The 23459-nt window shown below is 46.3% G+C and overlaps 1 protein-coding gene across 1 annotated transcript; it reads right to left on the reverse strand.

Moving 5' to 3' along the window:
• Positions 1–251: 251 nt before the first annotated feature.
• On the reverse strand, positions 252–22948 carry tfam (transcription factor A, mitochondrial). The gene is made up of 7 exons (XM_015941870.3): positions 22738–22948; positions 22304–22443; positions 18805–18875; positions 18588–18737; positions 13448–13543; positions 801–857; positions 252–713 (listed from the first exon to the last, which is right to left on the reverse strand). The coding sequence occupies exons 1-7, from the start codon at positions 22806–22808 to the stop codon at positions 435–437; spliced, it is 864 nt and encodes a 287-aa protein (XP_015797356.3). The 5' UTR covers positions 22809–22948; the 3' UTR covers positions 252–434.
• Between the last annotated feature and the right edge of the window lie 511 nt (positions 22949–23459).

Raw genomic sequence — 23459 nt, forward strand, 5'->3', positions numbered from 1 at the left:
AAAAAACCTTATTCCAGTGAAGTTCTATCCATGCCCACCTTGTTGCATGTGCAGCTCTCCCACGACCCGAACCCTGAAGAGTTGAACTTTCAGTGAGAACCGGTGAGGTTCTTCGGTTTGGACTCTTCACACCAAAACTATTAGACTGGCGGTCAAGAAATGTCGACGTAAAGGATTCATCAATCCAACAGACACAAAAGGGTCTGGGCCCCCAGCGCACCTCTAGAGACTGCATGAACAGTAAACAGCAGTTTGTTTTAATAGCATGTGCTGATGTTTATTTGTTATCAATACACCAACAGCTTTAACCTTCACTAAGACACGGTTCAGTCTGAAAAGAAAACTTCTGCTTCAACTACTCAACATTCAAGGACTTTGTAGAGAATTATAAAAGGGTGAACAAGAAGAAGCGTGCTCGTAAGCCAGAAACGCTGTTAGGACTCCCTAACGGACCCTTTGGGGACAGCTTGTGCTGAGCTTCTTGGTTTGGCTTTTTTGGAGGCTTCAGAGGTCTGCGTGGCCTTCTTCGCTGTTTTAAGTTTAGTCTGCTTTTTTTCTTTTTTGACCTGCTTAATTTTAGCTCGAGGTTTCTTTGTGTGGAGCGTCTGTCCACGAATCAGATCTTCTCGTCCGATCTCCTCCATGTGGTCTTCCCAGGACTCCATCTCATTCTTGTAGCGGATCTTGTCATCCTCAGCTAGCTGTGTATACACCTGGAACGTGATTGAGAGGAACTCAGAACAGGAAACTGGCTGGACTACAGACAATTTTAGATCAAGTATAGTGACTGCGAAGGAAACCTTTTTATGATCGCTTAACAAACTCTTCCAATCCTCCAACAGAAACTTCATTTTGGCCTGAAAAAAAAAATCAAAAACAGAATTTGTCCACAGATAATCCCACAAAGGAAGGATGTACATAGCTGACCAGGTAGTTGCTGTTAATGTAACCGGATTAAATCGTGTTGCCCAGTTAACTGCTTAGGCAGTCCACGTCCTTCTGAGTGTGTGTGTGTAATACCCTTTATGCCACTAGAGTGCACGAGAGCACCACTTAAAATATGTTTATTTGAAAACCACAGAAGAAGACGGGATATCGTCACATGACATGGGCGACGCAACGGCTTAGCAACCCCAACTGTTGTACGCACCCCCACTCCCACCACCACCGCCCCGCGTGCGCTGGCCTGGAGCAGCATGACCAGGCGTTGTCTCACATTTAAGACAGTCTCCCGTTTCGTGTTTAAGTCTTCCATAAACGGCGTGGAGAAAGTCGGAGTCGGACCACTACACGTTTTTACCTGTATAAAACAATAAGTTACACACATGTAATATTTATACATCTGATAAAGTTCAGATCACCTTCAACTCTCAGTCACACACCCAGGGCCGTACCAAGACATTTTGGGGCCAAGGCAAAACGGAACACCCCCCACCCCCATAACTGGGCTCCCCAGAAGCCTCTGTGTACTTCCTACCCTGTCCAGGAGTATCAGGCCCTGTCCACACGTAGCCGGGGATCTGCCAAAATGTAGATATTTTTCTACGTTTTGGCCTGTCATCCACACGAAAACAGATCTTTTTAAAAACTCCGGCCAAAGTGAAGATCTGCGTTTTCTCCGTTTTGGGTGTCTGCGTGTGGACAGACAAAACCAGAGTTTTAAGGTCCGCAACGTCACTTTCTGCTACAAAAAATGCTGACATCACGTGTGCGACCTGTGTTTACACTAGCCGGCAGCATGGACGCCCTCAGAGCTGCGCTCGCTTTATCAATCGTCCAAGCGCTTTCTGCTTGTTTGTTTTTGCAAGCGGAGTTACTGCTCCTGGCGGAAGACCACAGACGAAGGACGAGGTTAAGAACGGGGGAAGTACTGCCCCCTACAGGTCTGGCATGTCCTTAACAACGTATTTATCCGGGTACGTGTGGACAGTTTGTTTTTAAACGAGGTGGTGTGGATGCAAGTTTTTGGAGGGGCGGATATTCGTTTTTAAAAAGCCCCGGCTACGTGTGGACTAGGCCTTAGTTATACGGTGTTTGTAAAAGCCTCTCAGACATTACTGACATGTTCTAATAGTATCAGATGAAAACTAAATTGTCGGACACGCCGTCTCATCTGCTTCTTGTCTAAACTCACAAACATCTGTCTGTCAGTAACAAAACCGTTTGAAAGCCTCTATTTGTGGATTCTCTGAAAGTTTCCATGGAGTGTGTGACAAACGTTTTTTTCATTGATCCCATCGACTAATCTCACAGCTGAAATAAGCATCCTTAATAATCTGAAGCTTCAACAACGCTGTAGTAAAACAAAATGTTGTTGCAGCCCTGAAGCAGCAGAAAAATTAGGTTTTGCAATAAATATGCAGAATATTTACAAATGAACTGTTTTAGAGCCGTTTTGCTGGCAGAATCTGATGTTAATGTTAGCTACAAGCTAGGTGTTCTGATAGAACACCGGGAAAAATGGGTCCCAGTGTGGTTTGTGTGCTGTGTCATGTATGTAACAGTGATATTGAAAGGCAGAATAAAAATGTTCACCTTTTTCTGTACTTCATTTCGTTGCACCCCCTCGCTTTTCAGTACGCACCGACAGCGGGCAGCGACGCCAAACACTGGCTGAGCAACTGTATAGCAACTAATGGTAAAATGTCCTGGAGCCGCCCATGTCACATGATCACATTAATTTTCTCAAAGATGAAGCTTGGGAGCATTTTATTCCTCATATGCAGGTGCTGGGCAACAATTAGAATATCATGACAAAGTTCAGTTGAAAACTTTTAAAAAAAGGAAGAAAAAAAAGAAAAGAAATGAGTTTTCTTTGCAGAGTGGCTGGGCTCTCCCTTAGAGATAGGGTGAGAAGCTCGGTCATCCGGGAGGGGCTCAAAATAGATCCGCTACTCCTCCACATCGAGAGATGCCAGTTAAGGTGGCTCAGCCATTTAAAGTAAGATGCCTCCCTGGTGAGGTTTTACGGGCACGTCCACCCGGGAGGAGGCCTAAAAAGAGAACCAGGTCCCATTGGAGGGACTAGGTCTCTCACCTGGCCAGGGAACGCCTTGTGGATCTCCCGGAGGAGCTGGCCCAAGTAGCAAAGTCTGGGCCTTTTGACTTAGGCTACTGCCCCCGCGACCCGACTCCAGATAAGCGGAAGAGAATAAATGAATGAATGGATGGATGACTGGTAAGGAAACTAGTGTTTTTTTTAGAAAGCGTGTCCCCCAAAATGCACCGATGACCAATGCTGTTAATTCGATGCGGGTGTTAATTTTGTTGACAACATTTTTTCGTTTCTTTTTCCGTGACGAATGAAATTTTGCGGACTAAAACTGAAGGAAAACTAAATTTGAATATTGTGTGGGTGAGAGCCGTTTCCACCCAGCCCAGGCCGAGCTGACCAAAATGCTAATTTGCCATATTTTCCCCCTCGTCTTCCTGCCTGTCAAGGACAGGAGCTGAGGAGATCACCATTAGTCTAAACGTGTTTCATACCAGCATTTGATCTTCTCAGTCCCTACACCCCCAGCAGGTCCCTGAGGTCCAGTGACCAAAGCCTACTGGTTGTGCAGCACCAGGCTAAAGGTCAAAGGTGACAGATCATCTGCTGCTGTGGCCCCCAGACTCTGGACCTCTCTCCCCCTGAGCCTGAGATCAGTGGACTCAGTGGTCTCCTTTAAAAAGCAGCTGAAGACTCACCTGTTCAAGCTTTTGTATGACCTTCTTCACCTCTCTCTCTTTATCCTGCTCGCCCCACCTATTCCACCTTCCTCACTTCCAATGATTTCCCTCTTTCCTGTTCACTCTCTCTTTAATATTTTTAATCACAATTGTCTATTTTTGCTCATTTTAATATATTTTTGATCATTTTCTAAATTCTTTTTATATTTTACATTTTTTGTTTTTGTGAAGTGCCTCGTGATTTTTATCTTGAGAGATGCTAGGGCTGCACAATACTAGGAAAACCTGCGATATTCGATAACAGTGCTTAATATTGCGATATCCATTTTAATCACGATAAATGAACAAATACTAAAGTATGCAGTGTTGATGTTGTCTGGCGTGTGACGTCTGCTCTGGGTTCAAAGCAAACAAAAACTAATGCATGAATTCCATTACAACATAACATTTTTATTGCAAAATCATGCAGCTGCACCTGCTACTGTATTAGCAGCTGCACCTGCTGCTGTATTAGCAGCTACACTGTATTAGCAGCTGCACCTGCTACTGTATTAGCAGCTACACTGTATTAGCAGCTACACTGTATTAGCAGCTGCACCTGCTACCGTATTAGCAGCTGCACCCGCTACTGTATTAGCAGCTGCACCTGCTACTGCATTAGCAGCTACACTGTATTAGCAGCTGCACCTGCTACTGTATTAGCAGCTGCACCTGCTACTGTACTAGCAGCTACACTGTATTAGCAGCTGCACCTGCTACTGTACTAGCAGCTACACTGTATTAGCAGCTGCACCTGCTACTGTACTAGCAGCTACACTGTATTAGCAGCTACACTGTATTAGCAGCTACACTGTATTAGCAGCTGCACCTGCTACTGTATTAGCAGCTGCACCTGCTACTGTACTAGCAGCTACACTGTATTAGCAGCTGCACCTGCTACTGTACTAGCAGCTACACTGTATTAGCAGCTGCACCCGCTACTGTATTAGCAGCTGCACCCGCTACTGTATTAGCAGTTGCACCCGCTACTGTATTAGCAGCAGCACCCGCTACTGTATTAGCAGCTGCACCCGCTACTGTATTAGCAGTTGCACCCGCTACTGTATTAGCAGCTGCACCCGCTACTGTATTAGCAGCTGCACCCGCTACTGTATTAGCAGCTGCACTGCTACTGTATTAGCAGCTGCACCCGCTACTGTATTAGCAGCTGCACCCGCTACTGTATTAGCAGCTGCACCCGCTACTGTATTAGCAGCTGCACCCGCTACTGTATTAGCAGCTGCACCCGCTACTGTATTAGCAGCTGCACCCGCTACTGTATTAGCAGTTGCACCCGCTACTGTATTAGCAGCAGCACCCGCTACTGTATTAGCAGCAGCACCCGCTACTGTATTAGCAGCTGCACCCGCTACTGTATTAGCAGCTGCACCCGCTACTGTATTAGCAGCTGCACCCGCTACTGTATTAGCAGCTGCACTGCTACTGTATTAGCAGCTGCACCCGCTACTGTATTAGCAGCTGCACCCGCTACTGTATTAGCAGCAGCACCCGCTACTGTATTAGCAGGTGCACCCGCTACTGTATTAGCAGCTGCACCCGCTACTGTATTAGCAGCTGCACCCGCTACTGTATTAGCAGCTGCACCCGCTACTGTATTAGCAGCTGCACCCGCTACTGTATTAGCAGCTGCACCCGCTACTGTATTAGCAGCTGCACCCGCTACTGTATTAGCAGCTGCACCCGCTACTGCATTAGCAGCTACTGTATTAGCAGCTGCACCCGCTACTGTATTAGCAGCTGCACCTGCTACTGTATTAGCGGCTGCACCCGCTACTGTATTAGCAGCTGCACCCGCTACTGTATTAGCAGCTGCACCCGCTACTGTATTAGCAGCTGCACCTGCTACTGTATTAGCAGCTGCACCCGCTACTGTATTAGCAGCTGCACCTGCTACTGTATTAGCAGCTGCACCTGCTACTGCATTAGCAGCTACTGTATTAGCAGCTGCACCTGCTGCTGTATTAGCAGCTACACTGTATTAGCAGCTGCACCTGCTGCTGTATTAGCAGCTGCACCTGCTACTGTACTAGCAGCTACACTGTATTAGCAGCTACACTGTATTAGCAGCTACACTGTATTAGCAGCTGCACCTGCTACTGTATTAGCAGCTGCACCTGCTACTGTACTAGCAGCTACACTGTATTAGCAGCTGCACCTGCTACTGTACTAGCAGCTACACTGTATTAGCAGCTGCACCCGCTACTGTATTAGCAGCTGCACCCGCTACTGTATTAGCAGTTGCACCCGCTACTGTATTAGCAGCAGCACCCGCTACTGTATTAGCAGCAGCACCCGCTACTGTATTAGCAGCAGCACCCGCTACTGTATTAGCAGCTGCACCCGCTACTGTATTAGCAGCTGCACCCGCTACTGTATTAGCAGCTGCACCCGCTACTGTATTAGCAGCTGCACTGCTACTGTATTAGCAGCTGCACCCGCTACTGTATTAGCAGCTGCACCCGCTACTGTATTAGCAGCAGCACCCGCTACTGTATTAGCAGGTGCACCCGCTACTGTATTAGCAGCTGCACCCGCTACTGTATTAGCAGCTGCACCCGCTACTGTATTAGCAGCTGCACCCGCTACTGTATTAGCAGCTGCACCCGCTACTGTATTAGCAGCTGCACCCGCTACTGTATTAGCAGCTGCACCTGCTACTGTATTAGCAGCTGCACCCGCTACTGTATTAGCAGCTGCACCTGCTACTGTATTAGCAGCTGCACCCGCTACTGTATTAGCAGCTGCACCCGCTACTGTATTAGCAGCTGCACCTGCTACTGTATTAGCAGCTGCACCTGCTACTGCATTAGCAGCTACTGTATTAGCAGCTGCACCTGCTGCTGTATTAGCAGCTACACTGTATTAGCAGCTGCACCCGCTACTGTATTAGCAGCTGCACCCGCTACTGTATTAGCAGCTGCACCCGCTACTGTATTAGCAGCAGCACCCGCTACTGTATTAGCAGCAGCACCCGCTACTGTATTAGCAGCAGCACCCGCTACTGTATTAGCAGCTGCACCCGCTACTGTATTAGCAGCTGCACCCGCTACTGTATTAGCAGCTGCACCCGCTACTGTATTAGCAGCTGCACCCGCTACTGTATTAGCAGCTGCACCCGCTACTGTATTAGCAGCTGCACCCGCTACTGTATTAGCAGCAGCACCCGCTACTGTATTAGCAGGTGCACCCGCTACTGTATTAGCAGCTGCACCCGCTACTGTATTAGCAGCTGCACCCGCTACTGTATTAGCAGCTGCACCCGCTACTGTATTAGCAGCTGCACCCGCTACTGTATTAGCAGCTGCACCCGCTACTGTATTAGCAGCTGCACCCGCTACTGTATTAGCAGCTGCACCCGCTACTGTATTAGCAGCTGCACCCGCTACTGTATTAGCAGCTGCACCCGCTACTGCATTAGCAGCTACTGTATTAGCAGCTGCACCCGCTACTGTATTAGCAGCTGCACCTGCTACTGTATTAGCAGCTGCACCCGCTACTGTATTAGCAGCTGCACCCGCTACTGTATTAGCAGCTGCACCCGCTACTGTATTAGCAGCTGCACCTGCTACTGTATTAGCAGCTGCACCCGCTACTGTATTAGCAGCTGCACCTGCTACTGTATTAGCAGCTGCACCTGCTACTGCATTAGCAGCTACTGTATTAGCAGCTGCACCTGCTGCTGTATTAGCAGCTACACTGTATTAGCAGCTGCACCTGCTGCTGTATTAGCAGCTGCACCTGCTACTGTACTAGCAGCTACACTGTATTAGCAGCTACACTGTATTAGCAGCTACACTGTATTAGCAGCTGCACCTGCTACTGTATTAGCAGCTGCACCTGCTACTGTACTAGCAGCTACACTGTATTAGCAGCTGCACCTGCTACTGTACTAGCAGCTACACTGTATTAGCAGCTGCACCCGCTACTGTATTAGCAGCTGCACCCGCTACTGTATTAGCAGTTGCACCCGCTACTGTATTAGCAGCAGCACCCGCTACTGTATTAGCAGCAGCACCCGCTACTGTATTAGCAGCAGCACCCGCTACTGTATTAGCAGCTGCACCCGCTACTGTATTAGCAGCTGCACCCGCTACTGTATTAGCAGCTGCACCCGCTACTGTATTAGCAGCTGCACTGCTACTGTATTAGCAGCTGCACCCGCTACTGTATTAGCAGCTGCACCCGCTACTGTATTAGCAGCAGCACCCGCTACTGTATTAGCAGGTGCACCCGCTACTGTATTAGCAGCTGCACCCGCTACTGTATTAGCAGCTGCACCCGCTACTGTATTAGCAGCTGCACCCGCTACTGTATTAGCAGCTGCACCCGCTACTGTATTAGCAGCTGCACCCGCTACTGTATTAGCAGCTGCACCTGCTACTGTATTAGCAGCTGCACCCGCTACTGTATTAGCAGCTGCACCTGCTACTGTATTAGCAGCTGCACCCGCTACTGTATTAGCAGCTGCACCCGCTACTGTATTAGCAGCTGCACCTGCTACTGTATTAGCAGCTGCACCTGCTACTGCATTAGCAGCTACTGTATTAGCAGCTGCACCTGCTGCTGTATTAGCAGCTACACTGTATTAGCAGCTGCACCCGCTACTGTATTAGCAGCTGCACCCGCTACTGTATTAGCAGCTGCACCCGCTACTGTATTAGCAGCAGCACCCGCTACTGTATTAGCAGCAGCACCCGCTACTGTATTAGCAGCTGCACCCGCTACTGTATTAGCAGCTGCACCCGCTACTGTATTAGCAGCTGCACCCGCTACTGTATTAGCAGCTGCACCCGCTACTGTATTAGCAGCTGCACCCGCTACTGTATTAGCAGCTGCACCCGCTACTGTATTAGCAGCTGCACCCGCTACTGTATTAGCAGCAGCACCCGCTACTGTATTAGCAGGTGCACCCGCTACTGTATTAGCAGCTGCACCCGCTACTGTATTAGCAGCTGCACCCGCTACTGTATTAGCAGCTGCACCCGCTACTGTATTAGCAGCTGCACCCGCTACTGTATTAGCAGCTGCACCCGCTACTGTATTAGCAGCTGCACCCGCTACTGTATTAGCAGCTGCACCCGCTACTGCATTAGCAGCTACTGTATTAGCAGCTGCACCCGCTACTGTATTAGCAGCTGCACCTGCTACTGTATTAGCAGCTGCACCCGCTACTGTATTAGCAGCTGCACCCGCTACTGTATTAGCAGCTGCACCCGCTACTGTATTAGCAGCTGCACCTGCTACTGTATTAGCAGCTGCACCCGCTACTGTATTAGCAGCTGCACCTGCTACTGTATTAGCAGCTGCACCTGCTACTGCATTAGCAGCTACTGTATTAGCAGCTGCACCTGCTGCTGTATTAGCAGCTACACTGTATTAGCAGCTGCACCTGCTGCTGTATTAGCAGCTGCACCTGCTACTGTACTAGCAGCTACACTGTATTAGCAGCTGCACCTGCTACTGTATTAGCAGCTGCACCTGCTACTGTACTAGCAGCTACGCTGTATTAGCAGCTGCACCTGCTGCTGTATTAGCAGCTACACTGTATTAGCAGCTGCACCCGCTACTGTATTAGCAGCTGCACCCGCTACTGTATTAGCAGCTGCACCCGCTACTGTATTAGCAGCTGCACCCGCTACTGTATTAGCAGCTGCACCCGCTACTGTATTAGCAGGTGCACCCGCTACTGTATTAGCAGGTGCACCTGCTACTGTATTAGCAGTTGCACCCGCTACTGTATTAGCAGCTGCACCTGCTACTGTATTAGCAGCTACACCCGCTACTGTATTAGCAGCTGCACCTGCTACTGTATTAGCAGCTACACTGTATTAGCAGCTGCACCTGCTACCGTATTAGCAGCTGCACCCGTTACTGTATTAGCAGCTGCACCTGCTACTGCATTAGCAGCTACACTGTATTAGCAGCTGCACCTGCTACTGTATTAGCAGCTACACTGTATTAGCAGCTGCACCCGCTACCGTATTAGCAGCTGCACCCGCTACCGTATTAGCAGCTGCACCCGCTACCGTATTAGCAGCTGCACCCGCTACTGTATTAGCAGCTGCACCCGCTACTGTATTAGCAGCTGCACCCGCTACTGTATTAGCAGCTGCACCTGCTACTGTATTAGCAGCTGCACCTGCTACTGCATTAGCAGCTACTGTATTAGCAGCTGCACCTGCTGCTGTATTAGCAGCTACACTGTATTAGCAGCTGCACCTGCTGCTGTATTAGCAGCTGCACCTGCTACTGTACTAGCAGCTACACTGTATTAGCAGCTGCACCTGCTACTGTATTAGCAGCTGCACCTGCTACTGTACTAGCAGCTACGCTGTATTAGCAGCTGCACCTGCTGCTGTATTAGCAGCTACACTGTATTAGCAGCTGCACCCGCTACTGTATTAGCAGCTGCACCCGCTACTGTATTAGCAGCTGCACCCGCTACTGTATTAGCAGCTGCACCCGCTACTGTATTAGCAGGTGCACCCGCTACTGTATTAGCAGGTGCACCCGCTACTGTATTAGCAGCTGCACCTGCTACTGTATTAGCAGTTGCACCCGCTACTGTATTAGCAGCTGCACCTGCTACTGTATTAGCAGCTACACCCGCTACTGTATTAGCAGCTGCACCTGCTACTGTATTAGCAGCTACACTGTATTAGCAGCTGCACCTGCTACCGTATTAGCAGCTGCACCCGTTACTGTATTAGCAGCTGCACCTGCTACTGCATTAGCAGCTACACTGTATTAGCAGCTGCACCTGCTACTGTATTAGCAGCTACACTGTATTAGCAGCTGCACCCGCTACCGTATTAGCAGCTGCACCCGCTACCGTATTAGCAGCTGCACCCGCTACTGTATTAGCAGCTGCACCCGCTACTGTATTAGCAGCTGCACCCGCTACTGTATTAGCAGCTGCACCCGCTACTGTATTAGCAGCTGCACCCGCTACTGTATTAGCAGCTGCACCCGCTACTGTATTAGCAGGTGCACCCGCTACTGTATTAGCAGGTGCACCCGCTACTGTATTAGCAGTTGCACCCGCTACTGTATTAGCAGCTGCACCTGCTACTGTATTAGCAGTTGCACCCGCTACTGTATTAGCAGCTGCACCTGCTACTGTATTAGCAGCTACACCCGCTACTGTATTAGCAGCTGCACCTGCTACTGTATTAGCAGCTACACTGTATTAGCAGCTGCACCTGCTACCGTATTAGCAGCTGCACCCGTTACTGTATTAGCAGCTGCACCTGCTACTGCATTAGCAGCTACACTGTATTAGCAGCTGCACCTGCTACTGTATTAGCAGCTACACTGTATTAGCAGCTGCACCCGCTACCGTATTAGCAGCTGCACCCGCTACCGTATTAGCAGCTGCACCCGCTACCGTATTAGCAGCTGCACCCGCTACTGTATTAGCAGCTGCACCCGCTACTGTATTAGCAGCAGCACCCGCTACTGTATTAGCAGGTGCACCCGCTACTGTATTAGCAGGTGCACCCGCTACTGTATTAGCAGGTGCACCCGTTACTGTATTAGCAGGTGCACCCGTTACTGTATTAGCAGCTGCACCTGCTACTGTATTAGCAGCAGCACCCGCTACTGTATTAGCAGGTGCACCCGTTACTGTATTAGCAGGTGCACCCGCTACTGTATTAGCAGGTGCACCCGCTACTGTATTAGCAGGTGCACCCGCTACTGTATTAGCAGCTGCACCCGCTACTGTATTAGCAGCTGCACCCGCTACTGTATTAGCAGCTGCACCCGCTACTGTATTAGCAGTTGCACCCGCTACTGTATTAGCAGTTGCACCTGCTACTGTATTAGCAGCTGCACCCGCTACTGTATTAGCAGTTGCACCTGCTACTGTATTAGCAGTTGCACCCGCTACTGTATTAGCAGCTGCACCCGCTACTGTATTAGCAGGTGCACCCGCTACTGTATTAGCAGTTGCACCCGCTACTGTATTAGCAGCTACACCTGCTACTGTATTAGCGGCTGCACCTGCTACTGTATTAGCAGCAGTACCCGCTACTGTATTAGCAGGTGCACCCGTTACTGTATTAGCAGCTGCACCCGCTACTGTATTAGCAGGTGCACCCGCTACTGTATTAGCAGGTGCACCCGCTACTGTATTAGCAGCTGCACCCGCTACTGTATTAGCAGCTGCACCCGCTACTGTATTAGCAGCTGCACCCGCTACTGTATTAGCAGTTGCACCCGCTACTGTATTAGCAGTTGCACCTGCTACTGTATTAGCAGTTGCACCCGCTACTGTATTAGCAGCTACACCTGCTACTGTATTAGCGGCTGCACTTGCTAGTGTATTAGCAGCTGCACCCGCTACTGTATTAGCAGTTGCACCTGCTACTGTATTAGCAGCTGCACCCGCTACTGTATTAGCAGCTGCACCCGCTACTGTATTAGCAGCTGCACCTGCTGCTGTATTAGCAGCAAAAAAACAAACTGCATGCATGCAGTTTCTCAGTGACTTTAAAACATCACCTCCACCATAAAACTTTTCCTGATGCTCCAAATACAGAAAAACATCCCTTACCAGAGTTTTTGGAATAAATAAAAATATCTGAAAATAAGTTTACATGTTAAATAATAGTTGACATCACTTAAATGCAACAGCAAATTCTCTCATAGCTACTGAGCATTTTCTCCACTTATGTGGTTATGATATAAGGCTGTTGCTGTAATTGGGAAGTGAACTGTGCTGGGCCAAACTAGGAGAATATTAAGATTTTCTGAGGGAAAGAGAAAAACAATTGTCTACCTTTCAGAAGAGGAACTGGCAAAAAAACTACATGAAAACATGTGAAAACGTTTGTTTTTAACCCCAAATGGAACAAGTTTACCTAGATCTTAAAAAGCAGCTCAGATGATGAAACTGCAACTATGATTCTGATAACAAGCTAACAAACTGAACTAGCTCCTCTAAGATAAGCGGCTAGCAGAGCTTCTGACTGACAGTTTATGTGCAGCAGCAAATCAACTATCCTGATTAACAAGGTTATAAAAGCTCATCAATGAAAAATCACTTTGATGTGTGGGGGAACTTTTCCAGGCCCTCTTTAGCAGGGTGGGACTGGGAGGAGAGTGCTGTAGCCTTTTAGCTGGAAGCTAACCGGAGCCTGGGGCTAACACCACCACCTGGTGGAACACTAGCGACATGGAGGGAGGTGGGTTGGTTCACCGGCACGTGTCGGAGTCAGCCCGGTTATTATCAGCTGCTTAACGACACCGAGCGGACTCACGTTCACGTTTGAAAGCAGCGCTGAATCCAGAAACCTCAGCACAAAGTGTGTTTGTTGCTCTGAGCCAGCATGACGAACAAGGGAACGGCGCCGCTAACTCAGTTCGGGTGATGCTTTCCATCCTAAGGGTCTACGTAGGGGGCGGGCGTATTACGTGAATGGACCCATCTGATTGGCCGCATATCAGAAGGACTACATTTGATTGGTCAAATAATACTTCTGCGTAAAAAACAGAGCTGGTTTACAAAAAGGGGATGTATGACACGGATGGAAATGTTTGAACCAAACATTTATCGCTGTTTTTGACGTGCTTTGCGACGGGCCTATCGCACGTCCTGTTATCGCGATGACGATAATTTTACGATATATTGTGCAGCCCTAAGAGGCGCTATAGAAAATCTATTTTCTTCTTCTTCTTCTTTAAATGCAGTGCACGGAATCAAACCTCTCACCTGTGAGGTGGATCCTCTGGCCTCCTGAAAGTGCTCGGACACGTAGATGTTAAAGGCAGTGCGAGGACGTTTGGGCTTTCCCAAGGTGGTCAGCTCCTGAAGAAGACCCATGCACACAAACCAGAGCATGTTGTAATCATATTATGAAAAATTAACACAGCTGTAAATTATGTATTACACAATAGCATAAAAATCTACTTAGATGTCAATAAAAGAAAAACGAGAAAGTTGTACAAAAGTTCTTGTTGCATTTTATCCTAAAGGATCTTGGCGAGTATTTTCCATGAGAAGAATTGTAGATTAGAGCTCTTCTATGGGATTGGCAGGGTTCCCCCAGTGTTTTATAAGCCTGGCGGCCCGCCAGGCTGAGTGTGGTCCTTACCCCCACCCGGCCCTACTTTCTCCGCTGACACGGACGTTGCATCGCAGCGAAACGAGCCGTGGGCCTCCCCGCTACTGATACTGATGAGAAACGGTGCAGCACAGCCAACACTAAGGTGTTTCTGGTTAAAAACCCAGGAAGCGTGCGCCCCCACCCCTCTCACAGACGAGGAACGGTAGCGCTACCCCAACCCCGCTCTCATGGTCAAGTTTTCTTGAGCTAACGCTGCAGCGCCAGTACGGCTGAAACGAATACTAAAATAAGTCATTTAAATCGATTTTAAAAAGTAGACTTTTATTTTGTAAATTGACGCTTCGTTTATGTTCACTTCTGGGTTCTACAACCTCCATCCGGTGTGACATTCCGGTTATTTTACAACGACCGACGGCAGCACATCACCCCTGTTCTGGTACATCTACACTGGCTTCCAGTTCGGTTTCGTATTAAGTTCAAGATTCTCCTGTTGGTTTACAAATCTATCCATGAAATGGGCCCCTCTTATTTGGCACATCTTTCCAGTCCCTATGTTCCGGCGAGAACCCGGAGGTCCTCTGACCAGCACCTTCTGCTCGTCCCTCCTGCCCGCTATATGGCCTCTGGCAAACGGGCTTTTTCAGTTTGTGCGCCTAAACTTTGGAACCAACTCCCCCCGACGGTCCGACTTGCCCCCTCCCTTCCCACTTTTAAAGTACGTTTGAAGACTTCTTTCTATTCCCTGGCCTTCCCGGCTGAGACTGTTTAACCCTTGTGCTTTCCTGTTTTTTTGTTATTATCGTTTTTATTTGTTTTATCTACTTTATGTTGCCGTATCTACTTTGGTGACGTATTGTCGTGTACAGCACTTTGGTTGGCGTTGTCGCCGTTTAAATGTGCTTCATACATAAAGGTTGATGATGAACCGTGCTTGCTCCAACTGATCATAGAGTTGGTTAGAGCCCTAAAAGCCAACTGGTGTGTTTTTCTCTGTGTTTTATGGCAAAGCAGCATGAGAAGTAGACTAAAATGTTTGAAGATGTTGTCTTTTCTACAGCTAGCTCCTCTCTAGATAAAGGTCACTAAGCACTTGCTTGTTGGCTTTGGTTTTGCATGCATGTTGTTAAATTTCAGGTACTTTTTTTGTAACCTTGCAGTTTTATCTTTATTGCGAAAAGGAAAAGCATGTATGAATGTTTTGGTGATTATTCGTTTTATCGTTAGAAAAACAATCAAAGTTGGTAAACTACATTTATTTTCTCTATATTTCAGGAACCTGCATCATTTGACGGACTGGCCCAGGTAAATCCATCCAGCATGGTGTTAGCTGAACATGAGAGCAAATGAAAAGGAACTGAATAAAAATTGTTACATAAATATTGTGGTTGACTTGTTTTTCTGCTCTGTTTACATTTCTACAGCATTTTCGAGGAAACAGAGGATTATCAGAATATTCGATTACTAAAACAATCGATAGTTGCAGCTCTGAGCGCCACTATTTTTAATTCAAGACCGGCAGGCAAAAGGCTGCAGAATAGCATTTTTTTGGTTTTTTTTAAACACAGTAAAGGGTTGTTTCACCTTTTTTATCTTTTTCTGCTGCTCACAGGTAAACGGAGCAGGAAGTGACGCCGCCATTAGCGGCTAGCTTTGATGAAGACCGCAGGAGTGGTAGAAACTGTCAGCAAAAAAAAGTTCAACAACCCTATCCTGTGTTTAAAAATAAAAAAAAAATAATAATAATGCAATCATAAGCAACACAGTGAATGAATACACAACCAAACAACCAAAGCCAGTAAAAAGGAGCAGCCCAGAAGTAATTTCTTTTGTTTTACTCTAATATTGGGTAAAGAAGGCTAGAGGCTAACACTGAGCTAACCACGTTAACAGTCAATAGTCAGCTCTCAGGCATTTTTTTTTCAATTACTAACAAACAGAGGTGTGAATCTTCCCTTGTCTCCTGATTCGATTACGATTATTGGGTCAACGATTCAATTCGATTCGATATCTCGATGCATCACGATTATTTCATGTTGATTTGTTTCATTAATAAATAGAAGATGTCAGATAATTGCTTTTTATTTTATTTTTTTAATCAAAAGCGTAATTGACACAACCTGCCATCCCTCAAAAGCTCTCCATCCACAACAGGTTAGGACAAAACATTTAAACATTGAAGAAGATTTAACAAAGTAAAACATCGGTTTCCTGGTTCAACACCACGCCTCAGGCTGAGAAAAACACGCTTTGCAAAAACTCACAAAACCTGAAAAAGTACTGAGAACCTACAGGACACATAATGTAATAATAAAATCCATAATGGGTTCATAAATGAGTGTTTAATGTCTCTGAGCAGCTCTAGAGTCAGATGTTTATGTTGAAGGGTGTCAGAAATAACACCAAATGAAATGTTTGACTTAGTTTGTTATTTTATTTGAACCCAGTGGTTCATTTCTGAAATGTTGGAGAATGAATCAAGTTCTGTTTGATGCAGAAAACAATAAAACAAATTCTACACTTCCAATAATATTTAAGATGTGTGTTTTATTCTTTCTGATAATAACACCAGCAGAAGGCTGTGGGCTGGATTAGGATTAAATTACCCAGCTGATGGATCTCCTTCACTAACCAGCTAACCACTAACCTGTCCTGTCCTGTGTGACCCTCATGTCCATGCTGTCTCTGGAGGAGCAGATGGGGAACAAGCTCTCCTGTAACCTAAAATGAACCAAAGCTTCCTCCCAGCTTCTCTTTAAAGGGACTTTACGGAGTTTTGAATTTTTATGCTCGCGATTGCCCCCTCAGTCCAAAAGCGTAACGGCAGCTTCAATAGTAGGCTCATAAGCGAGGCGCGCATGCTGTACGTGCACACTCCTTACTGAAAATAACAGCTGAGACAGTCCCGTGTGTGTGTGTGTGTGTGTGTGTGTGTGTGTGTGTGCGCGTGTGTGTGCGTGTGGTCCGGAGAACAGAGGACAGGAGAACGCGCAGCTAATTAATTAAATAATTTGGTTCTGTACCTTTCTCTTCAGCACAGCCGACAAAAAGAAAGTTGAACCCACATCTTTTTTATCTGTGAATTCAATGTCGTTCGGCGAGTCTCAAATAAAAAGTTGGACATCTTACTGTAAAAATTATACCATTAATGTAAAAATGAAACTCTAAATAATCTACGTTGACATACAGAATCGAACCTGGTTCTCCTGCACGAGAGTCCGATATCTTACTAGGTGAGCTAAACAGCCGCTGACGTCCAATTTATCTGTAACATTTATATCCTTGATGACAGCTGAAACAACGTCAAACCAAAGAACGGTTCAGAGTGAAAATGGCTATTTTGTTGCTAATTAGCAGGAAATATCTAGAAGAAAGTTCTACAGAAAGTAGCTAAGGGTCCTCAGAAATGTAGCTAGCTTTGTCACTAGGCGTTAGGAACAGCGACAAAGTGGCACTGCCTCTCTCTCTGCTGCTAAAGCTACGGATAGCAAATGCTACGGGCGATGCCTGAGCGTGAACGCGCATGAAGCAGCCTGCTCGACCCGAGCATCTCTCTTTTTCTGTGATTTTACAGAAAAACAGGCAATCACAGTAAAAATGCCAGGGCTCATTCTACAGGACCAGGGCATTGCAGGAGAACGTATGAAGAAGACATTTATTATTTCTACACATGTTTTGGCTGTCAGACTTCCATAATGCCCCTTTCAAGCTGAATTTAACATCAGTTTATCATCATGAAACAAAGAATAAAGTGGAACAAGAACTTCTATCTTCTGTTTCTCTCTCTTTTTAACTTCTCCGTGTCCCTAAATAAAAGAGACAGACGATCACGCTGCAGCCGCCGTCACTGACCCCGCCCCCTCCCCAAGACCGGATCTCCTGACCTCACAACACTCGGTCTGACTGAGCGCTTCCAGGAGAAATAATAATTATGAAAATAATAATGCGTGTTTGGAGGAGCGTCCTCCGATCCTCTCTCTTACTGGGCAGACAATGCCCCCCCCCCCACGCTCTCTCTGTCTCTCAGTCGCTGATCGAGCGAGCGGAGCGCGCGACAACCTGCTCAATTAACATAATTCACGGCCCAAATCCGACAGAACCGATCGGGCTGATCCGGGTTCGGTCTCAGGTTCCAACTCCAGCGCTCAGCCCTGCAGCACCACATAAAGGCAGACCAAAGTTTCCTACCCGGTAAATGTGGAGAGCACGGCTCTGACAGATCTGGATGCTGCAGTTAAAGTAACACAGCTACATTCCACTATAACTGATGATGGTTCTCTTCTATGATGCAGAACGGTTTATGCCCGCATCTCGATGCATCCATTATTTGATTATTTTCCTCAGCTCTACTAACAAATCGATATTACACTGAAAGGTACTTATCTTCTCATCAACTTACTGCGTATGACTCGTCTTCACTAGCATCTTCTGGTGCTGAGCCAAAGCTGGCAACAGCCAAAAAACTCCCGAAACAGGAGTGGGAGAGTCACTCGTTTGTTTAGAAAATGGGCTGCAGTACCCAAATTTGACCACAGGATGTCATATTTACTTTGCTCCCACGTTTATGTTCATGTTTCTTCATTTAGGAGACGCTTTTATCCAAAGCGACTTACAATTTATAACCTATAGGGCGTGTTGTGATCCATGTTGTTTTAGCTCCAAGGAGCATGTGCAGTAGTTCATGTTCGCCAGACCCACGTAATACACTGTTGACTATAGTCTCACCAACACTAGAAGCTAATTCGATCAGATCTTCGGAGGAACTCCTTACATACAAACATCTCTTACCCTCTTCTTCCTAATGGCTGTTCTTTTGCGCCTCCTTGTCTTTTGCTCCAAGGCCTGTTGCTGAAGCTGTGCTGGGGTTTGCTGGGCCTTGTACTTCTGGAGATCAACCTTGAACTGCTCCATGGCTTGGTGGGATGCCTCTTGGAAAGGCTGTAAGAGAGGACACCACAGAGTAAACAAACAGGGGTTTTGTAAAACATCAAATTGAACAAATTACCTGTTTTTGTTCTGGGCTCAGCAGTGTCCACTGCTGGGCGATCTTCCTGATGGCATCCAAATGCTTTATTTCTAAAGGACAAAGGAAGACGTTAAATGAAAAGAAAATCAAAGTGCTATTGATTTCTGCCAATAAAACAATAACTCACTTTGTCCCTGATCATCTAACACGGGCCAGTACCGGGGCTCAAATGGCATCTCAGCTGCGTCAAGGCTTTTCTAACCTTTATACGCATCTACAGGCTGGAGGAAACTAGATGGTGCTAAAAACAGTTTTCCACGTCCAAAAGTCTTTGTTGTCCGTGACTTAGGAATGTACATAGCTAACCGGTTAATTGCCGTTAATGTTGTAACTAGGGCTGCCACGATTGGTTGACTCGTCACAATTAATTTAATAGTCGACGTGTTTATTCAATAAACATTTTTTAAATCTCGGCTGCTGCGGCACGTTCGGCGGGTGCTTCCTGCCCCTCTGCTTACGCACATGCGCACTAGTCACCATCCAGGTCTGTAGCAACTTTTAGCTCCAAGAAGCATGTGCAGTAGTTCATGTTCGCCAGACCCGGAAGCTTCTCCGAGGCACAGTGCAGGACAAACTGTTGCCCTGAGGTTCTGTCTCTTCAGCGGATAAGGATTTGACTGCAGATCACCGTCTTTCATTTTGAACGATTCCTTTTCTTCCCATCTCCTGGATTTTACGTACATGATGGAAACCTGGGCTGAGGAAGGAGACGTCAGCTCCTTCTCTGACCTGCTTCCTGCGGGCTGTGGCTTCATCAGCTCTCCACGGACTGCAGGGAAGGGCTGAGGGGTTACTCTGGTGTTCTGATCCTGGTTATTCTGTCGGCATCTTTCAGTCGACCACTTCTCCAGCTTTGAGGTCTAGCTCGCGGCAGCTGAAGGTGACACTCCAGTGTTGTGTGCGGTGACTTAGCGAACACCAGAATATCAGCAAACATTTCCTCAGCATTTGGCGGACTTTCTGTCAGGGATTATGCTGACGTATGACCGCATCTTAATTGTTGGTGATTTTAACGCATGTTTGTTGTGAGAGGACTTCTTCGATCTGATCGACTCTTCTATCTTGACTCAGTGAATGGTTCCACTCATGACACGGGCCACACTTTGGACGGGTGTTTGTGTTGCGTCCGTGCGCCACAGCACCTCCTCCTCAGATTATTAACTCTCTAGGGTCGTCACGGTGAGGAAATTTAACCTCACGGTTATTGTGACCAAAATTATCACGGTTTTCGGTATTATCGCTGTATTTTTTTTCAAACGTGCTACATTTTCACACAATTAAATAAACCCTGTATATCAGGAAAATATTGTCCTCAGTTTGTGTCTAAATTTTGCCTAAAATGTGTTATTTTGTAATTATGTTGTTTATTTGTTTACATTTTTTCCCTTTAGTCTTTAAAATACCAATATTTGCCCATAACTTCTTATTTTTTGTCTGTTTGATGTCATCATTTTAAAAATATTAGATCAGATGATACTCAGTACTCAAGTAGCCTTCTAATCAGATACTTTTTTACCCTTACTTGAGTAATAAACCCTATATCAGGAAAATATCGTCCTCGGTTTGTGTCCTTCCAGTGAGCTTTGCAGATGTGGGAAAATGTCATCAGGCAGTAATCATTGTTAAATTCATAATTATTCTCGGAGAGAGACCAACTCTTATCTGCCCCTGGGAGCCCCGTAATGCATAGCGTCATTTCAACATGGCGGTGTCCGCGACACGGTTTATATGCAGGTAGCGGCGCTGCGGCTGCTTTATATAGCGACTCGTTGCATTCTCCCTCAACCCAAATCCTCGGATCACGCATTTTAGCTAAAGCGCTAACGTTAGCTTGCCTTGCGTTGACTGCAGAGTTGTGGGTGATGGTCACGCAGATGTGTCATGAGATCTGAAGCGTTGCTGCCTTTCACAGACACTTTTTCTGCACGTGCTGCAAACAGGATAGCAGTCTTCTATCAACTGTCCCTCGGCATTCTTCAGATATCCAAAACATGCCCGTACTTCCCACTTTGTCTTCTTTGAGGGATAATAAATGTCCTGAGCGCTGCCGTCTCCTCCTTTGGCCATTATTTCAGCTTTAGCTTCAAGAAAGTTTTGGTTGTAAACAACAAAGTGCGCATGTGCCGCCGGCAACTTCAGCAGATGATACGGTGGCTGGTAAGGGTCACCGCGCCTACACCGCAGCCACGGTAATCCACCAAGATAATACAGTTTTTTTTAAAAACAAGACGGTTATTATTATTGTCAACTGTTTTACCGGGGTTTACTGCTACACCGGTTACCGTGACAACCCTAGACAGCGCAAATGTTTTTAGCAGAATCAGAAATCTACTCTTTAGTCTCTCCAGAGTGGAGATGTTAATGTACTTCTTAGTCACTTTACCTCTGCTCGCATAACTATTTAGGACGAGTAAGTTCCTCTAAAGTCTAAATGCTGTACAGCAGTGATGTCACCGTGGCTCAATGATGACACGCGCGACAAAATCATCTGACCTTTTAATTGTAATTTCTCTTTATTGTTATTGTGCAAAAGAAAGGCACATAGAGTGCAAACTCTACAAAGTGAAACTCCTTTCACGGGAGCACACCAGCGATGCACGAGCACCTTAAACGTAAGCACATCATGGTGGAGAACAAAGTTTCTCTTGTTTGCTGTTATTTGCATTCATAGCTGTAACAACACCAGTAGTGGTGGTGATTTTATTACCTTTAGAACAGGTTTCTATGTCACATATTTTTGCTCCAATTACAAACGCTAATAATTTATTTCATCCCGCTACGTTAGTGTTAATAAAAGTGCTCCTCTTGAATGGATGAGTTTGTTAGGTGAACACCTCAGCAAGCTAACGTCCTGACCGAGGGCTTTGTGAGCATGACGGTCATGAGACTCCAGCCCACGGTCGGTATCAAGGTTTCAGAGAGAGGACCCAGGGAAGTGTGGCGGTTCAGTGAGACCAACAACTGGATGGTCCAATAGTTGCATTTGGTCCGAAACGTGGTATTGGTGGAGGTTTTAGAACAAAAGTGCCAAATTATGAGATCTTCTGCTTGTTTTTTAATCTCTACAATACATTTATAGTGATACCATGTTAGAATGCAAGAGGCATGAAAAAATGTTTTAAGCTAATTTGTTTTCCAAATGTTCTGTAGCAGCTTTAAGTGTTCATTGTATGCCTAAGTGATGGCCTTTCTTGACCTCTGACTTTGTGTATGCAATATCTGTATAATGTACCCATGCATGGACGGAGGTTTTTTTTTGGGGGGGGGGGGGGGTATGCTATTAAATTACATACCATTAAAAAGAAAACATATGGATGAAAGGTTTTGCTAATGCATGTAACCGCATGCTAAAACAAACGGGACCAGTAAGTCTATCTGCGCGTGGCCCCACTTTACAAGTGGAGTGTACCGACCAAATTAAAATGTAGCGTTTGGACAAACACATCACAGCCCTAGAAAACAACAGGTTCTGGTTTACCTGGATTTTGACCAGTCACAATTGGTTTCTGTTGGAGAAGATATCTCATGTATCCATTTAGAGGTCTCTTAGGAGGCCCGCTGGTCTGAGAAGTCAGGTATTTTACTGGGTTCACATTAGCAGAGAAGATCCTGGAAAACCTGAAAATACCAAACGGACCTGCTCATAAGCAACAGACACAGCTCAGGTAAGCACACATCAGTCTGGTGATGAAGCTCACTTTACAGTTATTTACTCTGGTTTAGAAGGCTACACCTTTTGTTTACACAAAGTTTCATAGACTCGTTGCAAAATCTCCGTTTAGGAACCACGAATAAAAGCTACAGCAAAGATAACTCGTTTCTACAGATTATCTTCTACAATCAAATGATGCTTGTCGGGCTATCAGCGGTGTGGGCTGAAGCTGTGCTAAGCTAGTAGCAAAACTTAGTTACCTGGAGTGGGAGAACACACCGAGAGACTTAGCCAACAGGTTAACGGTGACGGTCAGCCCAAACGGAGGCATGTCGGAGTTTAAAACGCTTAAAGTTCAAACAAAAGTAGTACAGACAGACAGTCGCCGAGTGGCTACATGCATGCACGCGCGCTTTTCCCTCCCTCCCAGGCAACAACAGGCGACCTCGGTGCCGCCCGGTGCATTGTGGGAAAAAACAACAATTTATATTTCTTCTTCTTTATGGTGGAAAGCAGACTAGACGCAGCATGTGCGTGTGGCTGCCCTCTAGTGGTTCAAACAAATAATATCAACGAGGCCGATTCGGGAAATAGCTAAAGGGCAATTACACCATATTTTTCTCTACTCTGAATCTGCTCTTTCTTAAAAACTACAACAGCCCCATTCTTCAAACATGTGCAGGATTGTTCTACACTAATAGCAGATTGCACAAAACACAGCTTTTATTTGTGACAAAAAGCCAGATTTATAATTATTTTTTGCATCTGGCCTTCACTGGAACTGGTCTTGTGCAAAAAACAACAACATCCACTCTTCAAACCTGTACCCGATTATTAACAGATTATGTAAAAAATGATTGTCATCCGTCCAACCTTTTTCTGATTTCAAGAAAGCCAGATTTATGCATTTTTTTTTAGCATCTACACTACATTGGAATTGACAACAAACACACTCTGCAGATTGCATAAAAAGTAGTTTGTG

Source organism: Nothobranchius furzeri, chromosome 16 (genome assembly GCF_043380555.1).
Source record: "Nothobranchius furzeri strain GRZ-AD chromosome 16, NfurGRZ-RIMD1, whole genome shotgun sequence".
NCBI classification, from domain to species: domain Eukaryota; kingdom Metazoa; phylum Chordata; class Actinopteri; order Cyprinodontiformes; family Nothobranchiidae; genus Nothobranchius; species Nothobranchius furzeri.

What these genes read in the sequence shown, in the direction of transcription:
- tfam (XM_015941870.3), bottom strand. Translation starts at nt 22,808, where the DNA reads ATGCCTCCGTTTGGGCTGACCGTCACCGTTAACCTGTTGGCTAAGTCT. An exon ending in GGTGTGTTCTCCCACTCCAG is followed by an intron (nt 22,444 to 22,737) that starts GTAACTAAGTTT and finishes TGGTATTTTCAG; the next exon opens with GTTTTCCAGGATCTTCTCTG. An exon ending in TGAGCCCAGAACAAAAACAG is followed by an intron (nt 18,738 to 18,804) that starts GTAATTTGTTCA and finishes CCTCTCTTACAG; the next exon opens with CCTTTCCAAGAGGCATCCCA.